We start from the raw sequence: 22,319 nt of genomic DNA, 5'->3' as shown, positions 1-22,319 counted from the left end.
CAAAAATCTCACCAATCAACCTAATATTTCAGGCACTATTTTAAAATATCCAATGCGCAAACTGCAGCCCGAGGGCCGGTCCCTGTCTTGTGAGCAGGGTTTCACTGGACTTTCCCCCCTGCATCTGGCTACGGGGCAACCCACGCAGCGGGCGACACCCGGGGCCTCACGCGCGCCCCCGGCGGACGCCACCTCCGCCACCCTCCGCAAAATAAAATGAAGTATGGAGGCCGCCGCGGCGGGCGCGAAGGACCGCGCGGGGTCACCGCCGTGTCACCGCCGCGCCACCACCGCGCTGCGGTCCTGCCACTTCCAGCCGCGGGCTCGCGGACAGCGCGGCCGTTGCCCGGGCGACGCGCACAGCAACGCCACCCGCCCGAGGCGGCCACCGCGGTCCCATCCCCAACGCGACATGGCCGACTTGCGCTCGCGTCGCGGACAGCGAAAGACGAAGAAGGATCCGGGGTCCAAGAGGGCCTCGGCGGAGGAGAAGCAGCCGGAGGAGGAGGAGCAGGGGGAGGAGGAATGGGAGGAGGAGGAGGAGGAGGAGGAGGAGGAGGAGCGGGAGGAGGGGGAGGAGGGGGAAGAGGAGCAGCGGGGAGACAAGGGCAAGTCCTCCGAGTTCTGCGACGAGGACCTCTGGAAGGTCGTGCACCTCCTTGACAGCGATGACGGCTTCCTGGCCTCGCGCCCCCGTCTGGCCAGCGTGGTCAGCCCCAGCCTGGACTCCACGTCCACTCTCACCCAGCAGTCGAGCACCTCTGAGAGCCCGCGGTCCCCCCACACCCCGACGCCGCCCAGCGAGGTCCGGACGCCGAGCCAGATCACGCTCTCCAGTGCCTCCTCCAGGAAAAGTAACGCCCGGGCCGCCCTGCCCTGCCCCTGTCCAGTCCTGCCCCGACCCTGCCCCAAACCCCTGGCCCTGGCCCTGGCCCTGCCCCAGCCCTAGCACTGCCCTGGTCCTGCCCGGACCCTTGGCCCTAACCCTGTCCCAACCCCGGCCCTACCCTGGCCCTGTCCTGGCCCTGCCCAGGCCCTGGACCGCCCCTGCCTCTGTTCCTGGGCCGCCCCTGGCCCTGGCCCTGGCCCTGGCCCTGGCCCTGACCCAGCCCTAGCCCTAGCCCCCGCATTAGCCTGGCCCTGCCCCAGCCTCTGTCCCTAAGCCACCCCTGGCCTTGCCCTGCCCCTGCCTCTGCCCCTAGCCCTGGGCCACTCCTGCACCTGGCCCTAGTCCTGCCCCTGGGTGGTTCCTGCCCTTGGCCCTGGCCCTGTTCCAGCCCCTGCCTCTGTCCCTAGCCTCCCCCTGGTCGGGCCCTTGTCCCTAGCCCTGGGCCTCCCTTGCCCTTGTCCCTGGCTCTGCCACTGCCCCTGGCTCACGGGGGCCTCAGCCTCCTCCCCAACCACTCTGCTTTCAAGTCCAAGCAGCGGTCCACACAGCCAGCCGGCTCACCCTGGGCCACAGACGCAGCGGTGGGGACTGTAGCTCAGGATGAATAGCCCTGGGGCCTCTCTTCCTGAACCCGAGCCCCTCCAGGCATTGCCTTTGACAGAAGCAAAGCAGTTAGAGCAGGGTTTGCAAACCCCAAACTTGGCCTTTGGCCTGGGGTGCTTTGCTGGACCAGTCCAGAGTTCCCGGATGTTCCTGGTCCACCCCTGCCCTTGCTTGGAAGGGCCCAGATACTGCCACCTCCCCACCTCCGAGGGGGAGAGTAAAATTGCCCTTTCAAGAACCACTGATTTAGAGAATGGCTAAATTTTTAAGTGTTTCGTTCAACAGGTTTTCCTAAAATATTTGAAACATTTAAGAAAGAGACGAGTGAAAGAAATATAGATAGGTAAGAAAATGTTTTCAATTTTCATATTTTTTAAGTCAATAATGTTTACCTTTTGGATAAACAGGTTAAGTAGAATAAAATAATCCAAGACACTTACAACTTATTTATTCAAAACTTCTTTCTTTTAATCTGTAATATTAGACACTTTTAAAGAGAGAGAGACAGTCCCCGCCTATCTGCAGCCTATTACCTATCCCTAGAGATGCCATGTTCATTTGCCATTGTCAACAAAGTAAATATGTCATATGTTCAAGAGTAAGTACTTTGAAACTTAGAACATCCATAGATCGATCCCCCCCACCCCTCTCTCTTAGAGGCAAGAGTGACCAGGGACATCTTTGGTGGAAGAAAGTGGAGTTTATGGCCTCGCTTGTTCTCTTTCTCTCTTAGACTCACAGTGATTTAACTATAATAGGAACACAGGGAAACATCTTTGGGACATCTAAATCCTAAATCCATAAAATGCGGCACTGAGGCCAAAGTCTTCAACTACTGCTCACCTGAGCTTCACTTTCATTAAGCAGCCTTGAAATTCTTAAGTGTAAGGAGAATTGTTCTGTCCCACTATGTGTTTTTACTTATCCTTTTAGTTCAGTTTTTAAATGAAAGATAATATGTGCCTGGTTAAGAAATTAAAGCATAAACTGGGTCCCATGGTGTACTTCTGTAATCCCACTGACTCAGAAGGCTGAGGCAGGAGGATCACAAGTTTGAGGCCAGTCTCAGCAACTCTGGAAGGTGCTAAGCAACTTACTGAGATCCTGTCTCAAAATAAAACATTAAAAGGGCTGGGATATGGCTCAGTTGTTAAGCACCTGTGGGTTCAATCCCTAGTACCATACCAAAAAAAAAAGTACACAAAGAAACAAAATTGAGCCTCTCGACACCCTTTCCACCCCAGTTCCACTCCTCAGAGTTAACATACTATTAACAGTTGCAGTTTTGTTTCAGTTACAATTTTGAATAACATTTTTATTCCTTAATTTATCAATTTATTTTTTTGGTGGTGGTGGTGGGGATAACCAGGTATTAAACTCAGGAGCACTTGACCACTGAACGACAGACATCTCCAGCCCTGTTTTGTATTTTATTTAGAGATAGGGTCTTACTGAGTTGCTTAGCACCTCATTTTTACTGAGGCTGGCTTTGAACTTGCAATCCTCATGCCTCAGCCTCCCAAGATGCTGGGATTATAGGTGTGCACCAATGTGCCCAGCTGATTTATCAATTTCTGATATAACTATTGGCTTCCTCCCTCTCCATGTTCAGCACTTATATTATTTTTAGTTTTTTAGCACTTAGGACTTTTAAGTATTTAAATTTCTATTATTTAATCAGTTTCATATCTATTGACTATTATAAAAATTAGATCATTAATGAATTTCTGTTTCCCTCCCATCTCTCACTTCTTTTCTTCTAATTAACAAGTTAAATATTATATAACAGATTATATTAAATTACAAATTTATATAAAATTATATTACTTTGAAATTGTATTGCTTTATTATGTTTTGTTAATTACAATTAACCCTTAGAGTTTTGGGGAACACCTTTATTCAAAAATTGAAAACCAATGAATAACTAGGCTTGGTGGCACACACCTGTAATCCCAGTGACCAGTGATCCCAGGATCACAAGTTTGGGGCTCACCTCAGCAATTTCATGAGATCCTGTCTCAAAAAAAAATAAATAAATAAATAAAGGGCTTGGGATGGAGCTCAACAGTAGAGTACCTCTGGGTTCAATCCCCAGTACCAATAAATAAATAATAAGTGAAAAGAAAAAAAGAAATGAACAATATTCAATTTCATATTTAGAAAGCAAAGTGATTATAACCGTGCACAAGGAAATGTGATCCTATGTCTATGCAACTTGTCTCCTAAAAAGGGAAGATTTCTTTCTCTTTTCTTTGTTAGTGCATTGCAGTAGTACATAATGGTGGAATCTGCTGTGACGTGTTCATGCATGCACACAACATAACAAGATAATCTGGCCAATATCACTCCTTGCACTTGCCCCTCCCTCCTCTCCTCTTACCCCAAAGCGGGGATAGGGGTGTCCTTTCCTCCATTCTACTGATTTCCCTTTATAATAATAAATATTTCATGAAACTTTCCCCACGACCATTTTTCTTTTCCTTTTTCTTCTCTAGCTTCCACATATGAGAGAAAATACACAACCTTGACCCTTTGAGTTTGGCTTTTTCAACATAATGTCTCAAGTTCCATCCATTTTCCTGCAAATGACATAGTTTCATTTTTCTTTATGGCTGAGTAAAACTCCATTGCGTATATACATATTTTCTTCATCCATTCATCCACTGATGGGCACCTGGGCTGGTTTCATGTTTTGGCTGCTGTGCATGTGGGTGTGCGTTGGTGTGCGTGTGTCACTGTAGCACGATGACATTAATCTTTTAGGATAAACTCCAAGGGATGCTATAGCTGAGTCATATGGGGGTTCCATGCTTAGTCTTTGGAGGAACCTCCATGTTGATTTCCACAGTGGTTGTACTAATTTATAATCCCACCAACCAGTGTAAAGGTCTTCCTTTTTCTCCTCATCTTCTGCAGCATTTATTATTATTTATTTTTTAAGTATTATATGATTTTTTATACTTTTATTTTATTTTTTATGTGGTGCTGAGGATCGAACCCAGTGCTTCACGCATGCCAGGCAAGTGCTGTACCATTGAGCCCCAGCCCAGCCCTGTTATTTGTATTCTTGATGACTGCCATTCTGACTGTGGTGAGATGAGCTCTCAGTGTAGTGTTGATCTGTATTTCCCTAATTGTTAACTGATGTTGAACACCTTTTCATATATTTTTTGGCCATCTGTATTTTTTTCTTTTGAGAAGTGTCTGTTTAATTCCTATGTCCATGTGTTAAGTTGGGTTTTTTTAATTCCTTATATATTTCAGATAATAGCCCTCTGTCAGCAGAGTCCCTAGCAAGGCATTCTGCTATTTTGTAAGGCTCTCTCTTCACATCTTTGTTTTCTTTGCTGTGTACCAACTTGAAAAGTGAAATTCTCAACTCAGTTGTTTCCAGTTTATCTTTGTTTTGCTGTTTTCTTTTGGATGCTGTTGATTGAGCCTGAGGGCACTTAACCACTGAGCCATATTCCCAGCCCTTTTTAATTTTTTTATTTAAGATAGGGTCTTGCTAAGTTGCTGAGGCTGGCCTTGAACTTGGGATCCTCCTGCTTCAGCCTCCTAAGGCATGCTCCTGCATGTAATGAAGTTATTTACCTTCAGTTTTTCTGTGTTGGGCTCAACTGCCACCTTTTCTTGATTCCCATCTTACTTTCTTTCTTTTACTCCATTTCCTTTGCTGGAGAGATTTCTCAGGTGACTTTTTTGTGTAGGTCTCCTGGGTAGTCGAATTTCTGAGTTCCTGCCTGCCTGGAAGTGTCTTCATTTTGCCCTTTTACTTTATTTACTAATGATACATCTTAGCAGAAAAGAATCGCTTTAAACTGCTCTCCCTCAGAGCTGAGGATACTGCCTCCTTCCCTCTTGGTACAGAGTTGCTGATTCTCAAACCCTGCTGACCGTCCGTGATCTGCTCCCCGTCTGTCTTCTTCCCCTCAGAGCTCCTGCAGGATGTCGACCATAGCTCCTCCATCTTCCCTGCCTTTCCTTCACATTTTCAAGATTTTTGATGTTTACATGCTACTATATAGCCCTTGTGCAGAATTTTTTAATTTTGTGATTCATATTTTTCATTTCTGAGAACCAGTTGTTCTCTGATTGTTGGCATTCACGATAGTTTTTTTGATCTCTCAAAGGGCGCTATTGCAGTGTAGTAAAGTGCTCCTTTATTCTGTGCATTTCCCCTGTCTTCTCAGGGTCAGTTGTCCTTCACCTCATGGCTAGTCCTTGAATCACTGGCAATCCTGATTATCTGTGTACTGGAATGACTGGGAGGTGGCTGAAAGGACTCCTCCTGCAGCTGGGCGGTTCTGTCCCCTCACAGGAGCCCCTGGGCAGCTGGGTGGAGCACGTCAGAGCCCCATTCAGGGTGGAGTGTCTGGGAAGAAAGCAGTCAGGCTGAGGAGCCCCACCATTGCTAGAGTTAGGACAAGAACGCTCACTTTCTGGTTGAAGTCCTTCTTTCCCTGAGCCTGTGGGGCATGTCCTGCATGACCTTCTCTTCCAGGGCTAACACCTCCCCAGGAGACTGCTCAGTATTTCAGAAAGTTGCTCTTGGGTTCCTCTGAAAATAAGGGCTGCCAGCTGCCCTGCTGCAGAGGGAGGAAGGGGCCTGCCTGGACAGGGGCTCCAGGGTCACTCCTTAGACTGCTCTGATGGCTGCCAGACCCCTCTGCTCTGGTTTGGTTGAGTTGAGCTGGAGGCTTCCTATTGCCTCTGGAAAGACCCTTCATCACTAGTCTTGAGCTGCAGGATTCTCTGTTGTGGTTTCCGTCACTCTGTAGCCACTTACTGCCTTTCTCTTAAGTACTTCTTCCATATTAGTTATCTACCAAAAATACCTTGTTTTTCCAGGGAGGGGGGTTGTTTGAAGTATCTGTTATTTTGGTAAAATCTTGGGAGGGAACGAGAAGTGTGTCCTCAGCTGTCATCTTGACTTGGGAGTCCTGTGACATCATTTCAAGTCCATGAGCATCTCTCTTTCCTAGGTCAGAATTTCAATTTCTCCTCATAAATTGCATGACCTTCTCTTCCAGATGCTTTAAAATATTTTTTCCAGAAGAAATCAAACTATCTCTGTTTGCTGATGACATGATTCTATATCTAGAAGACCAAAAAAAAAAAAAAAAAAAAACTTCACCAGAAGATGCCTAGAGCTTATAAATGAATTCAGCAAAATAGCAGAATATAAGATCAATAGCTTTCTTATACTCTAACAGTGATTCAGCTGAGGAAGAAATCAGAAAAGTCATCCCATTCACAATAACCTAAACAAAACAATTTAATCTAACCAAGGAGGAAAAGTGCTTTACAATGAAGACCTTAGAAGACAAAAAGTCACTCCATGTTCTTGGATAGGCAGAATCAAATATTGTCAAAATGGCCATGCTACCAAAAGCAATATACAGATTCAAAGCAATCCCCATCAAAATACCAATGGCATACTTAACAGAACTGGAATAAAAGCAATTCTTAAATTCATATGGAAAAATAAGAAACCCAGAATAGACAAAGCAATGTTAAGCAAGAAAAGTAAAGCCAGAGGCATCGCAATACCTGATCTGAAATGATACTGCAGACCTGTAGCAACTGAACAGAAGGGTGTTGTTACCAAAACAGACAAGAAGACAAATGGAATGGGATAAAAGACACAGAGACAAACCCACAAACCTATAGCCACCTGACATTTGACAAAGGTGCCAAAAATATATCTTGGAGAAAAGATGGCCTTTTAACAAATGGTTCTGGGAAAACTAGATAGCTATAGGTAGAAAAATAAAACTAGACTCCTATCTCTCACCCTTCATAAAACTCAAATTAAAATAGATCAAAGACAGGAATTAGACCAGAAATTTTGCAACTGCCAGAAGAAAACGTAGGGTCAACACTCCATCACATAGGTGCAGGCACAGACTTCCTTAACAAGACACCCAAAGTGCAAGAAATAAAACCAAGAATCAAGATATGGGATGCCATCAAACTAAAAACTCCTGCACAGCAAAGGAAATAATTAAGAGCATGAAGAGAGAGCCTACAGAATGGGAGACAATCTTAGCCAGTTATTACTCAGGGGATTGATATCCAGAATATATAAAGAACTCAAAACACTGAACACCCAAAAGAAATAACCCAATCAAGAAATGGGCTAAAGAACTAAATAGAAACTTCAGAAAAGAAGAAACAGGAATGGCCAAACAAATATATGAAAAAAATGTCCCACATCCCTAGCAATCAGGGAAATGCAGGTGGACACTACACTGAGATGTCATCTCACTCCAGTCAGAAGGACAGCCTTCAAGAACACAGATAACAGTAAATGCTGGTGAGGTTGGGGGTGGGGACAGCTGCACTTGTACCTGGTTGGTGGGACTGCAGACTAGTGCAACCCGCCTGGGGAAAAACCTGGGGATGGAACCACCATATGACCCAGTTGTCCCTTCCCAAAAGACCTAAAATCAGCATACTACAACAGCCCAGCCACCTCGATGCTTATAGCAGCTCAGCTTACAATAGCTAAATCATGGAATCAACCCAGACGCCTGTCAGCAGAGGAATGGATTAAGAAATTGTGATTATATATATCTTCTACTCAGCCATTAAAAAATAAAAAAATTGCTGGTAAAGGATGAAAGCAGAGAGTATCATGCTACATGAAATAAGCCAAACTCAGAAATTCGAAGGTCGAATGTTTCGTCTCATGTGGAAGGCAGCTAGAGTAAAATAAAGGAGAGGAGGAGGAAGGAGGCGGCATCATAAAGGGAAGGTCCCTGACGGGCCAAGAGAGAGGCTGAGGGTGGATTGGGGAGGCACCAGGAGGCACATGGAGTCTTAAAAATCATGTCATGTGCATCTATAAATACACCACAGGGAACCTCACCCTGTGTACAAGTGAAAAGAACCACTCGGATATAAATAAACAGATGAGAAAGGGAGTGTAGCAGGAGGGAACAGGCATCTTGTGAATGATGTCACGCGCGGGCTTGTCGGGAGGAACCTGCTACTAAGTGGCACCATCAAGCTCTGATTTTAAAATCACATGTTTCCAAAGTATTCTCTGGAGAATTTGATGAGATTATGAGTGTTTTGTTGTTTTTTCTTTTGTTTTTTTAAAGAAACGTATCTTAAAAGAGCAACCTCTGAGGCTCAACCCCTATTTCAGCAGCCCTCTCTCTATTGGGGTTGGAAATGGGGCCACACTCAGGAGGCAGATGCCTGTGGAGAAACAGGTTCTGGGTGAGGGAAGTTCTCTCGCTGCCACGAGCCTCAATGTCCATGTCTCACAAAGCAAGGACAAGCAGCTGCTTGGGTTCTGTGATCGTGAGAATCCTGAGTGGTGCTGCCATCGTCCTCTGTCCCCCATCTTCAGCAGAGCTCCAGGGACAATCTGGGGAGCTGGCTTACTGAAGGGGAAGAGCTCTGGGTGGATGATTGTTGCTGTTGCTGACTGTTGGGCTGGAAGGTGACTGAGACTCCACGCTCACTGCCGTCTGGGGACTCTGTCCACTGCGGCTGTCACGTCCCCGGAGCCTGTTGCTCAGGGAGGCTAGGTAAACAGGATGCCCCCAGAGACTGCGCAGGTGGCCTCCACAGAGGAGGGCTTTGCCTGGCTTTGCACAGTCAGCTCAGAAGTGAACAACAGAACTCCTCTGGATGCCCGTGCCCTGGAGCAAGCCACCAAAAGGAAGCCAGAAACAGACACTTGGCTTGGAAAGGTACACAGGCCACACACCAAACCTGGCTGAGTTATCTGGGAAAATGTTGTCTGAGTACTTACAAAGACCCAGCAAGTTATCTTGTAAAACTGAAAGTCAGAGACCAAGGAACCCAAACGGAGTATTGACAGTAGTCCCCAGTAAGAGTCACTGTAGGGAGCGCAAGGCCTCCCTGCCTCCCTCCCATGGGGCTCAACCGCAGACCCCACTACACGCACACCTGCCTCCCTGCCTCCATCCTGTGGGGCTCAACCTTGGACCCCACTACATGGAAGCAGAGCCTGCTCCTTACAGCTCATGGGTCAACATCAGCCCTGCAAGAGGAGCCTGGGCAGTTTTGAAGCTACTGAAAATGAACACTCTGTGCTCACTTAAATCTGAGTGAGTGTTCCATGCCCACAGCGGCCGCACAGTGACACAGTGCCATGCTCCTGCAGCGCAGTGCTGGTGTCCACGGGGACGAGGCAGCTCTTGAAGCTTGCAGGGTTAGGAAGGAAGACGCTCCAGAGAGTGGGCCCAATGACTCTGCGCCTGGCTCTGTGGAAGAGACTGGGAATGGAGGGAAGTATTTCAAATAAAATGAGAGTCAGGCTCCAGGGATGCGAGGAGGGCCACAGTGGACAGCGTCTCCCAGCGGCTTCCAAGTGACCAGGTAGGTCTGCTTATACCTGACGTCTTATCTGATTTCAGAAGTATCTATAAAGGGTTGTACCCAGGAGTTCCAACGTCGGTACAAACAGAAGAGAGCTGGCTTCAGGACATGTTTGGTGACAAGGACACAGGTGAGCAGCTGGGTCTCTTTGCGACTGCTGGGAGGTGGGACTCAGTGGGAGAAGCTGCAGGTGAGGATGGCCCACAGCTGGCCTTGAATCCCCTCTGCAGCAAGGACTCACACTGCAACATTGGCAAGTGACTCCACCTCAGAGTCTGTTCTTCATCTCTTAGTGACCATAACACCGTCACCCGATTGTTTCCTTGACCAAAGTGAGGTTAGGTATTCAGACACCTTGGCACTTACATTCAGTAAATGGTTGCATCTGTTCACCAAGAGACAGTCTGTCACCATGGTTTGGATGCATGCCTTCATCTTATCATAGAAATGACACACCTATGGGGAAATAGACCATGTAAACCCTGAAGTCCTGACTCGCCTCGGGAGGACCCTGGGGGCTCTCCCTTCACCTTCATGTCCAAATCTCTTGTTGGGTCACTTACTCATCCAAGGCCCCTGAGCAGCTGCCTATGGCTGAGCCCCCACCACAGGGAAATGGCTACGAGCAGGATGACCCAATCCCCGATCCCCAGCTCCTGCCAAAGTGCTGGAGGCGGAGGTGATGCTGAGGTAAAGAATTCACAAACACGCAAGGACACAGCCCACTAGGAAGACCAGGTGGAGAGGGACGGGAGAGGCAGGTGGGAGCCCATGTGCAGGGCACTCAGGGAGCCTCCTGTGGAAATAGGGGCTGAGACATCTGCACAAAAACCTGAAGGAGGTGAAAAGGCCCCGTGTCCCTCTCTGAGGGAAGATGTTCCAGGTGGAAGGAACAACAGGCGCCTCCTTTTGGGAGAGGGAGGCTGCATAGAGAGAGCCAGGAGGACCCCAGGGCGGGAGGCAGGGAGCGTGAGCACACTGTCCCCTTGTCTTACACAGTTAATTCTGATAGGCTTTGAAAGTGAGCTCGTAGGGAAAGCCTCGTTCTTCTAAGTGGTCACAATAGGTGTCATTGGACAATGAAGGAAAAGCCACCCTTGTTAAAAAGTGGAAAGAACTTGCCTGAGCTGGGCTTGTGTCCAAGTGTTCTGTGAAGGTCGAACTCGAGCTCAAGAAATCTCCAAGCCTGGTGCTAAAAGAGCCGCTGGCCTCTTGGGGGGCTTCCATTAAAGGGTGAGAAGGGTGGACGAACGTGGGCAGAATTGTTAACGGGAAAGCAGAATGTAAAATTCAGGAAAATCTCAGCTTATCCATGTTGAGAAAAAAAAAATGAGAAACCTTGTTCAAGAGAGAACGAGGGTGGCCAAATTTGACAGGGGACAGCTTGGCTGGGGCCTCCCACCCAAGCGTGGAGCTTCTCAACAGCAGAGCCCAGACCTGTCCTGAGGCCTTCTGGAGACAGCCCAGAGTGAGTGGGTGCTTGGCCCAGGCTTGCCCTCCACACCCTGCTGCCTGCCCTTCAGCCACCCTGGAGTGTCTTTGGTGGCAGGGGTGGTGCAGGTCCCAGTGGCTGACCTCTGGAGGCATAGGTAGAACCTTCAGTGCTGTCCTCATGAACACCAGCTTGCAGGGCGCAGAGGCAGTGGGGGTGGCTACTCCACCTGGGCCTCAGAGGCCGCAGCTATGGGAACCTCGGCTTCCTGACCCTAGCCAAGAACTGTGGGAGGCAAGGCACTCCCACAGAGAGTCTGGAAGGTGGAAGCTCCGTCTCAGTGGGCCTAGGAGGCACCTGCCCCCCGCAGGGTGGTTTCTTGTGTACTCCATCCAAGGGGACAAGACTCCTGAGACTACGAGCTGAGGCAGAAGGGAGACAACTGGCCCTGGACGGGAAGAGAGCTCTGTTGGGAAGGGGCTGCCTGCAGGGACGGGCTGGATTCTAGGGCTTTCAGTTGGCTCCTGGTCCTCTCTAAAGCGTTCTCTTTGGGTCCAGTGTGGGTGCCTCAACCTCGAGGGAGGGGCCTGGGTCTGGGACCACCTGCCCAGTTCTGCCTGCTGAGAAGGTGAGCAGCTGCCTGTTGAGAGCCCACAGGTGGGCATACACCCTGCAATGGCAGGTCGAGGCCAGACCTGCTGTTTCCCTAACTGTCGTTTGTCGTGAAGAGTCCTGGTGGGGTGTCCCAGCTTTAATAGCTCCCTAGTTTCTGAGGCTGAGAGAGTGAGTGGGTGAGGGGTAGGAAGGCCCCTGTGCTCTCAGTAGCTGACCAGCTTGCATCAAGGCCCCTGGAGTACATGAGGTGGAGAGGGGCTGCCTGTCTCATGTCCAGCCAGAGATGATTGCTCCTAAGCCTGACCCTAGTGTTGGCCCTGGTGGGCATCCATCTTACAGGGGACCTGTCACTCTTTATTCCTTCCCAATTCTCCCTTTTGGACTGGGGACATCCTTCCAATGCCAGCCCACTGTCATGTTTGGAAACATGCATATCTGACTTCCCAGGTGCCCAGCTGGCAAGCAGGCGGCCACTGCAGGGGTTGTATTCAGGTAGCACTCAGGTGAGACTCTGCGCCTAGACTGTGACATCCATGCAGCGGAGTCAAGGCCGGCCAGGCTGTGGGCTGGATTGTCTTTATTCTGCATGTGAGGGCATGAGCATTAGGGTCAGGGGAAGAGGCCGGTTATTATATCCTCCCCAAATCCATATGTGCAAGCCAGTGTGGTGGTGTTTGGAGATCAGGCCTTTGGGAAGCCACTTAGTTCTCCTGAATGGGATTAGTGCTCTTATAGAAGAGGCCCCGAGGGTCGGGGTGTGACTCAGTGAAGCACTTGCTTAACACACGTGGGACCCTGGATTTGATCTCCAGCATGGTTGGGAGGGAAGCCAAAGAGCTTCCTTCCCTCCTGTACCATGTGAGCAGGCAGCTGGGGGGCACCAACCAGCAACCAAGAAACAGGCCCGCAGCAAGCACTGACTCTGCTGGCCCTTGACCTTGGACTTCCCGACCTCCAAAACCAACAGTGACACATTTCTGTGTCATGTGCTTTGCTATGGCAGCCCAGATGGCCTAAGATGGGAGTGCAGCCGGAACACCTCTCCACTTCAGGGCACAGCATTCCTCGAATACTGCTGTTTGTTACTTAGGCGATAAACCTTGTTGCTAGACTTTTCTTTCCTTCCAGTACTGAGGATGGAACCCAGAGGCACTCTACAACTGAGCTGCATCCCCAGTCCTTTTATTTTGAGACAAACTTTTGCTAAATTGCCTCAAATTCATGATCCCCCTGCCTCAGCCTCCAGAGTCACTGGGATTTCAGGCATGTACCACCACACCCAGCAGGTTGCTGGATATTTTAAGGCTGGGTTTTGTTGTTTTATTGTGTGTGTGTGCTTGTTGTTTAGTTCTTCCCTGTGGCAAGCTATGCTCTAGTGGGAATCTCTGTGCATGAATATCTTACACTGTGTGGCGTTTCTGTGGGACAAAGTGCCTCAGAACATAGGTAACCTTGGCTCAGATACTCCCCCTCGCCCCAACCCAGATAGATCAACGCTGAGCCCTCTCCCTCTGTCAGCGTCCCTCTGTGTGGACTGCTGGGACAGGGGTCTTCACACCCCATGCCCCCCCCATGCCTCTCTACCCCCATCCTGGCTGCACCCCATCCTGGCTGCACCTCTGTGCCTCTCTACCCCCATCCTGGCTGCACCCCATCCTGGCTGCACCTCTGTGCCTCTCTACCCGCATCCTGGCTGCACCCTGTCCTGGCCACACCCCCGTCCTGGCTGCTCCCCTGTGCCTCTGCACCCCATTCTGGCTGCACCCCTGTGCCTCTGCACCCCATCCTGGCTGCACCCCCATCCTGGCTGCACCCCCGTCCTGGCTGCACCCCCGTCCTGGCTGCGCCCCTAACCCTCTGCACCCCCGTCCTGGCTGCACCCCCGTGCTGGCCACCCTAGACCTTCGAGACACTTGCTCACATTGCAGGCAGGTTGGCACCTTCCCTCCCTCCCTGGGTGCTGCTCTCGGGTCCGCAGAGGGCCCTGGTGGTCGAGCTCACTGTATGGACTGCACGTCCCCCAGCTCCCTCCTACCTGGAAAGGCCTCATAGGGACAGGCTAATGAGACTGGTGGCATTCCGGGAAGCAAGAAGCAGAAGGACGTGCCACACCTGCTAAAAAATAGGAACACATTACTCCTGCAGTGTCCCAGGACTAGAAAGCAGGGAGTGTCCGAGTGTGCCACACAGGGGTGAGCCCTCTCTGTCGTCCCTACTAGACACGGTTACCTGGGAAGACCAGAGAAAGGACAAAACATAAGCAGCGCAGGTCACTGGCTTGTGGTCCCCCAAGGAGCCTGTTCTCTGTTACGTTCTGCTGTTCCCACCCTGGGGGCTGATGGTAACCGTGCTCTCTTTTGAAGGGACAATGACAGGCCTTACAGCACAGGAAGTGGCCTTTGGGCTTCTGGCTTCCAGGATTAGAGGTAATGGACATTTAGGTCACCCCTGCTGACAAGGTAGGTCACCAGGAGGGTTGGCCTTACCTGCACAGTGCCTGCCCCTTAGAAAGCACCCCCGGAGAGATGCAGGAAGGCAGGAGAAGGAAGGGCGTGTGAGAGTGTGTGTGTGTGACTATGGATGTGTGTGTGTGACTGTGTGTGAGGGTGTATGGGTGTGAGGGTGTGTGTGACTATGGGTGTGTATGTGACTGTGTGTGAGGGTGTGTGACTGTGTGTGTGGGTATATGACTATGGGTGTGAGGGTGTGGGTGTGACTATGGGTGTGTGTGTGACTGTGAGGGTCTATGGGTGTGAGGGTGTGTGTGTGTGAGGTTGTGTGTGTGTGTGTGTGACTATGGGTTTGAGGGTGTGTGACTGTGGGTTTGTGTGTGACTGTGTATGAGGGTATGTGACTATGGGTGTGAGGTGTGTGTGAGGGTGTGTGTGACTATGGGTGTGAGGGGTGTGTGACTATGGGTGTGAGGGTGTGTGACTGAGTGTGAGGGGTGTGTGACTATGGGTGTGAGGGTGTGTGTGACTGTGGGTGTGAGGGATGTGTGACTGGGTGTGAGGGTGTGTGGTGACTGAGTGTGACAGTGTGACTATGGATGTGAAGGTGTTTGTATGACTATGGGTGTAAGGGGTGTGTGACTATGGGTGTGAGGGGATGTGTGACTATGAGTGTGAGGGTGTGTGTATGTGACTATAGGTGTGAGGGTGTGGGTATGACTAAGGGTGTGAAGGTGTGTGTGTGAGGGTGTGTGTGCAAACATGGAAGCAGTGGCCCGGGAGGATGGGTGCGGGGTCCCCTGGAGTCCCCTGCGCAGGCCCGGCCCGCCCTCCTGACTCTCCGCTCCTGCAGACAGATGGGTGATCAATCCCGAGGAGCCCAAACTCAGCGTGCTGTGTGAGCTGGAGGTAAGAAGTGGCCTCACACCAACCAGCGCACTGTTCTCCCTGGAAAAACAGCTTACTGAGTCTCCCTTTGTTCTCTCTTCTTAAAATTCAGTTTAAAGAAGACTTCATACAGCTCTTTGAGCCTTCCCTGACAACACTGCCCAGCGTTGGGCCGCCGTCCATTCTGGCATACAAAAAAGATCATTCCGACTTAGACATTTACTTCAAGGTAATTCCAACTTGTATTTTAAGACTATTACTGTTAAAAGTGACGTAAACAGCCACACTATCATCTGCACAATTGGCAGTGAGCACACTAAAAGTGAAGAAAGGCAGGAGCTTGTCCCTGGAACGGTGCCCAGGAAGGCTCCTTCACCCCCAGGGCTGCTGCCACAGCGCACCAGGAACTGAGCAGCTGGACTTTGTTTTTTTGGTGCCAGGGGTTGAACCCACTTAACCCCTGAACCACATCCCCAGTCTTTTTATTTTTTGAGACAGGGTCTCACAGAGTTGCTTAAGGCCTCACTAAGTTGCTGAGGCTGGCTTTGAACCCAAGATTCTCGTGTCTCAGCCTCCTGAGCCCCTGGGATTACAGGTGTGTGCCACCCCACCTGGCAAAAGGGAGTGACTTCCAACGAAAGAAGCACGGCCTCACAGTTCTGGAGGCCAGGGTCTAAGACCGGGATCTGGCCGGGGTCAGCACTTCAGGAAGATCCTTCCTCGATCCTCCTGCTTGGGACGGTGGCATTGGAGGAGCAGCACCTGGCCGCTTCCTGCCTCCTCGCTGGGTTCTCTGTGGGCCTGCACCCTACTCCAGCAACCCCACCTTCACCTCCGGGAAGACAGATGAGCCCTGTGCACAGGCACCAGGTGTGGGGACTTCAACACACTTTTGGGAGGACACGATCTCACCCACAGCAGTGGCCTCAGAGCCTGGAAATAGAAGTGAATACCACTGTGTTTGTCTGTGAAGTGCCTGATTGTGGGGCAGACACAGGCCACCCCAGTGATCCACCAGGCCAGCGCACCACCCTCCACCAGAGCAGTGAAGGAAGGGCCAGGAAGCAGGACTCTTCTGGAGCCACAGAGCTGCAGACTGTCTCACTGACGAGAAGAGAGACCACTCCTGCACAGTGACCCACAGAGAGATGGATGGACAGACCCTCTGTGAGCGCCTAGGGGGTTCTCACAGCCATCTGGACAACGCACTGAATTTCACACCAACAAGGGGATGCCACACTGTCACCCAGCAGTGACATCCGTGAGCACTGGCTGCGTGATCTACCCAGGCTCCTAAACCCCTGTCACCCCACACTGTCTGGGGTTGAGATTCTCCACCTAACAGAGCACCTTTTTATTTGGAACCAGTCTTGTACCCAGAGTCACTTGAGCTGAGGTCACCCTGAAATCCCTGAATGTGAGGACAGCTGTGGCCTCTCTTCCAGGGGCACCTGGACAGGGCCGCCTCCTGGGCTCCTCCTCCACTCCTCAGGCAGCCCTGCAAGGTCTGGCCTCGACCCTGGGAAGTTCAGGGGCCTGGTCCCCTGCCACAGCCGCCTTGGGTGTGATTCTGTCCCACTCCTGGTCTTTGTAAGCACCGCACCCTGCTTCACACACAGCCGAAGGGGTGAGGGGTGGTGGACTGAGGAGGTCCCCAGCCAGCCCCTGCTGTGGAACAGGTCATCACGGGGCCGCCCGCATGGCTGTCCTGCTCCTGGCTGGCGGTGCCACCGTCCCTGTTGCAAGCCCTGGCTCTGAGAGCTGCCTGCAGCAGCCGTGGTGCTCACTGTGGGCAGTGCTGTGGCTGGGGGTATGGACGTTTCTCTGGGCGGTGGAGAGTCCCCTGCGGCCCTGGTGACCTCCCTCACCGCCCGGCCTGCCTGGGCATTCTTGCCAGTCTCAGAGGATGGCCCCCATGGCCCACGAGACGACTGCCCCGGAGCCTCTGGGAGCCGACTGGCCACAGTGCACACACCCCTCGCAGAGCCGCCCGAGCCCCTAATCCATCTCTCAAGTGCGTCCTCATCTCCCTAACCCCTCACGGCTGGGCAGTGGCAGACCATCCCAGGCTCCTTGGAGAGAGCGTGACCAGGCGTGCATGGCGAGCTTTTCTTACCCAGCACTGAGTGGAAAAGTTCATGTTGTTCAAGTGCCTGAAACCATCGCCCGGCATGGTGTGTGTACTCAGGTCATACTCTGTGAATCCCCTGCCTGCAAGGGACTCAACGCCCAAGGCACCGCGCACGCGGCCCAAGTCCTCATCAGCCCTTCTGTAGATGTCACTCTTTTAGAACACACAGACCTCGCTGGCCCCGTCCCACTGGTGTGGGATCTCAGCCCCTGGGAAGTCCCCCACCAAGTCTTCCTGGGAGCCCCAGGTGTCTGGCTGGAGTTCCCAGGTAAGTGTGCACACCCGTGTTCTCTGCTGGCCCCTGGACACCCGCTGGGCTGCGCAGGGCTCCGCTGCCGCTGCTCTGAGCCCCAGGTTTCCTGCACACACTTCCTCTTCTCCCTCTCTCTGCAGGAGGAAGAGGAAGATCTTGCCCCCAAGTGTGAATTCTGTGACAGTGACCTCCACTCATTCCTCTCCAACGTGGACATTTCCTCTAACATGGAAGGATCTGTAAGTCCTGAGGCAGGCGTGCTGAGGAAGTGGTGTCAGCTTAAGCCTGTTTTTAGAATATGTGGTCCTTTCTTCTGCCTTTTTCCTCCGCGTTGTCCCCTGTGCAGGGATGTTAGCTGCTGGGGAAGTGCAGGTCTCAGCACTTCACAGGACAGCTGAGTAGAAAGACCCAGGGTAGCAAGCGTTGGCCAAGACACAGAGAAACCAGAACCCACATACGCTGCTGGGGGGCCAGGCGGCAGGAAACAGTGCAGCCCCTTCAGAACGAGGTCTGGCCAGTCCTCGAGAGGTTGAACCCACAGTCACCACAGGACAGTGATTCTGTTCCTGGTTATACCTAAGAAAATGGGCAACTAGGTTCACACTAAAACATGCACATAGACATTCACAGCAATCCCTTGTGTGTGTGTGTGTGTGGTGCTGGAGAGTGAACCCAGGCTTTCACACATGCTAGACACATGCTCTACCACTAAGCCACATCCAAGCCCTTCTCATTTTTTATTTTGAGACAAGGCCTGCTAAGTTGTGGAGGCTGGCCTCAAACTTGAGATTCTCCTGACTCAGCCTCCTAAGTAGCTGGGGTCACACTGCACCTAGTTGGCATGCTTCTTAATAGTCAAAAAGTAGAAACAACCCAACGGTCCATCAACTGGTGATTGAATACATGACATATGGTATATCCATCCAATGAAATGTTATTTAGCCAGAAATAGAAATAGGAAATCCTGAAACATGCTTCAACACAGACAGGCCCTGACAACATGGTGGCAAGTGGAAGAAGTACCAGTAAGGCCTCACGGGCCAGACGGTTCCTCATACCAACAGTGAAAAACAGGGGAGTAGAGATAGCAAGAAGAGTGGCTGCTGGCTTTGGGAGGAAGGGGTGACTGTGGTGATGGGTGCTCCACTCTGAGGACATTGAAAGCCAGCTGGGCTGTGCCTTTTGGGGGACGGGGGTGGGATGTGCATTATATCCTGAGAAGTTGTTAACAGGAAGGAAAACCTGCAAGGCTGCCATGTCCGCCCGGTGGCTCTGCTTTCCTCCTCCCTGATCACCGTCATCAAGGGCTCAGGAGAAGAGAATGACCTCTTTGCTTTCCAGGCCCCCTGTTGCCATCATTTCCAAAACCTCATCGACTTCATCTATGAGGAAAACCAGAAATCCCAACGTGCTGCGTCGGAGCTGATCAGGATTGCCCCTCACGCGGCCCACGGCAGCGAGGCGGAGCGGCTCAAGGCCAAGGAGAGGGCCCAGAGGAGGTAATGGGAGCCCAGGGGCCAGAGCTCAGGCGGAACAGCTGCTTTGATTTTTAAAATGTGTAAGTTTGAAGATGTGCTTCTTGAGAAGAACTAAAAATTGGCCAAAGAAAACCTATTATAATTATTCCTGATGGACATCAGGGGTTCAGAAGCTCCCAGAGGCGCAGTGAGCTCACTGGTTGAAGTTGGACTTACCAGCCCTACATGACTGGGCGACTCAGAGCTGCTCTGCGGGAGGAATCTGCCCGGGGACAGGGCGGAGGCCAGGTCAGCGTGAGGAGGGACCTGGGCAGCTGACAGTTCCAGTGCGCGCTGGAGCCCCAGCCCCCCCTCCTATTCACACAGCACGGTTTTGATTTTGTAGGAAACAGGAGCGGCTGGCCGCCAGGCATCTTGCAATACTGGCCAACACCGAGCAAACTAGTTCCATACCAGAAGGTGAGTTGAGACCTCCAAGTTTTAAACCTGCTCACAACATCAGAAAGCTCTGAGGCTGGGCCGAGTCCTAAAACTGGTGTATTTAAAGGTAATATAGAGATTTTTTCATTTTTGAGTACTGTAAAGCCTTCACCCATCAAAATCACTCAGGAAATCTGAGGTTTGGGCCATCTGGCTTTTGGAGTTCTTGGTCTCCATCTCATTGTTGTTATTGATTAAAATAAATTAGCGACATCTGCGGAGCCTTTGTACAGGCTGCAGAGAGATCCAGGACCTCCTGGTGTCTTAGGCAGCACACAGTCAGGTCTTGTTTTCAAGCTCAGGCAGGAACAGACTGTCACCTACCTGGGCTCTGTCAGAGGCTGTTGGATGGAGGAGGGCGCCGTTGGCAGAACCCAAGCCCCGAGTTTACACCCTGCCTTCTCCCTACAAGCCATCTGGTTTGGGGTGCATTTCTGTCTTTCTTTTTTTTTTTTAAAGAGAGAGTGAGAGAGAGGGAGAATTTTAATATTTATATTTTAGTATTTGGCGGACACAACATCTTTGTTTGTATGTGGTGCTGAGGATCGAACCCGGGCGGCACGCATGCCAGGCGAGCGCACTACCGCTTGAGCCACATCCCCAGCCCATCTTTCTTTCTTTCTTTTGAAAGTTTTTGTTTTATGCATTTGCATGTGGTGCTAAGAATGGAACCCAGTGCCTCCCACATGCTAGGCAAGCCGCTACCGCTGAGCCACAGTCCAGCAGCATCAAGCAACTTCTCTATCACTCAGAGCTATTTAAAAGGCACCCTGAGAAGACATATCTTATTTATGTTTTTGTAATTAAATTCTTAATACTGTATAAAGTTTCTTCATATTCAACTGTTTCTTACTAAAATAAGGACCAGAAAATTCCACTTCATGTTTTTCTTTTTTTAACACAGAAACATTCTTTTTTTTTTTTTTAAACAAAAGTGCCCCCTCACTGAGCCTCATTTTTCTTCTTGAAAAAAATGTTCAATAAATCAGTGTATCTGTAATGGGACTGGGAACTTTATTTTAGAAGAATGGTCTTAGAAAATTTAAAATATATAATTACTCTCATGTGATTCTTTTCCCATTAGACCCAAGGCGCTTAAAAACAATTACATATCAACTTTCGGTGGATGTTCCAAAACCAAAGCCAATTGTAGAAAGGCTATCTGACTTTTATCTGAAGTACACTAATATATCCATCCTTTGTTGTGATTCCAGGAGAGCATGTGGAAAGGTAATCGTCTTTTTTTTTTCTATTTAAATATATTACTATAATTTTAGTTTTACCTAAAATTATAAAAGCTCTCCTAAAGCTTGGCCACATTGACACATTTAACTGTTTGTCAAGAAGAATTGGTTCAAATTTGGCATTTCAGCTTCTACTAGACTTTAAAAAACACTGTCTTCAAAATGTTTCAGACAAAGCCTTTTATCTTAAATCATGATGGTTCCACATTAATAAAACTGGAGCCCTTAGAAAATTAAAATGAGAGGGAGAAAATCCCCAAACTTCCAGACCACGTCTCCAAAACACTATTACTATCTCAATGTTTTCTAGACTTGTGCTGCACAGGTGAACCAACTAGATAAAATCAGGCACAATTAAAATAAAATTCGAAGTCACTGGAGCCAGATCTCCTGTCCCAGGAGCCTGGAGATAGCGCTGCCTCTCCGAAGGACAGAGGCAGAATGTCTTCGCTCTGCTCAAAAGTTCTCTTGGCAACATTCCAGACTTTTCTTTCCTTGCATAGGTTTTTGTTAATGTGATTGTAATTGTATCATATATTCAATTTTTATCTTAGACATAGATGTTATTAACATTTTTTTGCTATTATAAATAGCATTTTTGGAATAGTTTTGTATGTATTTGTATATCAGTATAGTTCCTCAGAATAAATTCTCAGAGATTAAATTACTGAGAGCAAGTTTGTTTCTCTTGAATGATATGGAATTTAAGAGGTGCCAGTGAGCTGACAAAAAGCACATCCAAATCCTGTCTGGAGGAAGGTCACTCCTTCAACCCTCAGATAGTTTTCAAGTTCAGTTACTAGAAGACAGTGAAAAATAACAAAGAACAAAAGAAACCTGATACCACAGCCCAAAATGCAGAGGAACAGCCTTCAATAATAGAACTGCAAAGATCTCCAAAACGGAAGTAACTTCATATGTTTATGACAATGAAAGGTCAGGTCAAAGACCTGGAGGGAATAGAGAACTACACGGCAGGTTTGAAATACAAAAAAAAAAAAGAAAATATGACTGAAATAGAGCGTTAAGAGATAAGAGTTAAATAAAAAACAGGTTATACACAACTGAAGAAAGAATTATTAAAAGAAAGGTAAAAAAGAAAAAAATCAAAATTCACCATGAAAAAAAAGGTAAGAGATACAAAAGAGAGTATAGGATGCAATATCTAAAACGGAAGGCCCAAATTATGCTTATCAAAATGCCTTAGGGTGTAAGAAAAATATAATTATGCAGAGGTAATAGTTAAAGAAATGATGAATGATAATTTTTCAGAACTGATTAAAAAAAAGAGACCAATCCATAGATTAAGAAGCTCAGTGAATCCCAAGCAGTGTGTATGTGTGTGTGTGTATGTGTGTGTGTATATATATATATATATATATATATATATATATATATATATATATATCCCAGACACATTATAGTAAAACTGCACAAAACCAAAGACAAAAAGGAAATCCTAAAATCAGCAGAAGAAAAAATAAGTTCAGTTTAC

The 22,319-nt window shown here is 49.4% G+C and overlaps 1 protein-coding gene across 1 annotated transcript in view; it reads left to right on the top strand.

The window, feature by feature from the left end:
- The first annotated feature begins 223 nt into the window (after positions 1 to 223).
- Erich6 (glutamate rich 6) overlaps positions 224 to 22,319 on the top strand; it is a 32,565-nt gene continuing 10,469 nt past the window's right edge. The window contains exons 1-8 of the mRNA XM_058574915.1: positions 224 to 931; positions 9,788 to 10,106; positions 15,204 to 15,259; positions 15,351 to 15,467; positions 17,763 to 17,861; positions 18,964 to 19,121; positions 19,486 to 19,559; positions 20,665 to 20,810. Coding sequence (XP_058430898.1) covers positions 224 to 931; positions 9,788 to 10,106; positions 15,204 to 15,259; positions 15,351 to 15,467; positions 17,763 to 17,861; positions 18,964 to 19,121; positions 19,486 to 19,559; positions 20,665 to 20,810 — 1,677 coding nt within the window. The remainder of the gene's footprint in view (positions 932 to 9,787; positions 10,107 to 15,203; positions 15,260 to 15,350; positions 15,468 to 17,762; positions 17,862 to 18,963; positions 19,122 to 19,485; positions 19,560 to 20,664; positions 20,811 to 22,319) is intronic.

The sequence above is a fragment of the Marmota monax genome, unplaced genomic scaffold (genome assembly GCF_021218885.2).
Source record: "Marmota monax isolate L192 unplaced genomic scaffold, Marmota_monax_Labrador192_F-V1.1 WCK01_AAM20220418_F8-fsc00022, whole genome shotgun sequence".
NCBI lineage: Eukaryota > Metazoa > Chordata > Mammalia > Rodentia > Sciuridae > Marmota > Marmota monax.
The sequence above is the reverse complement of the archived record's forward strand: the minus strand, read 5'-3'. Positions and strand labels throughout refer to the sequence as shown.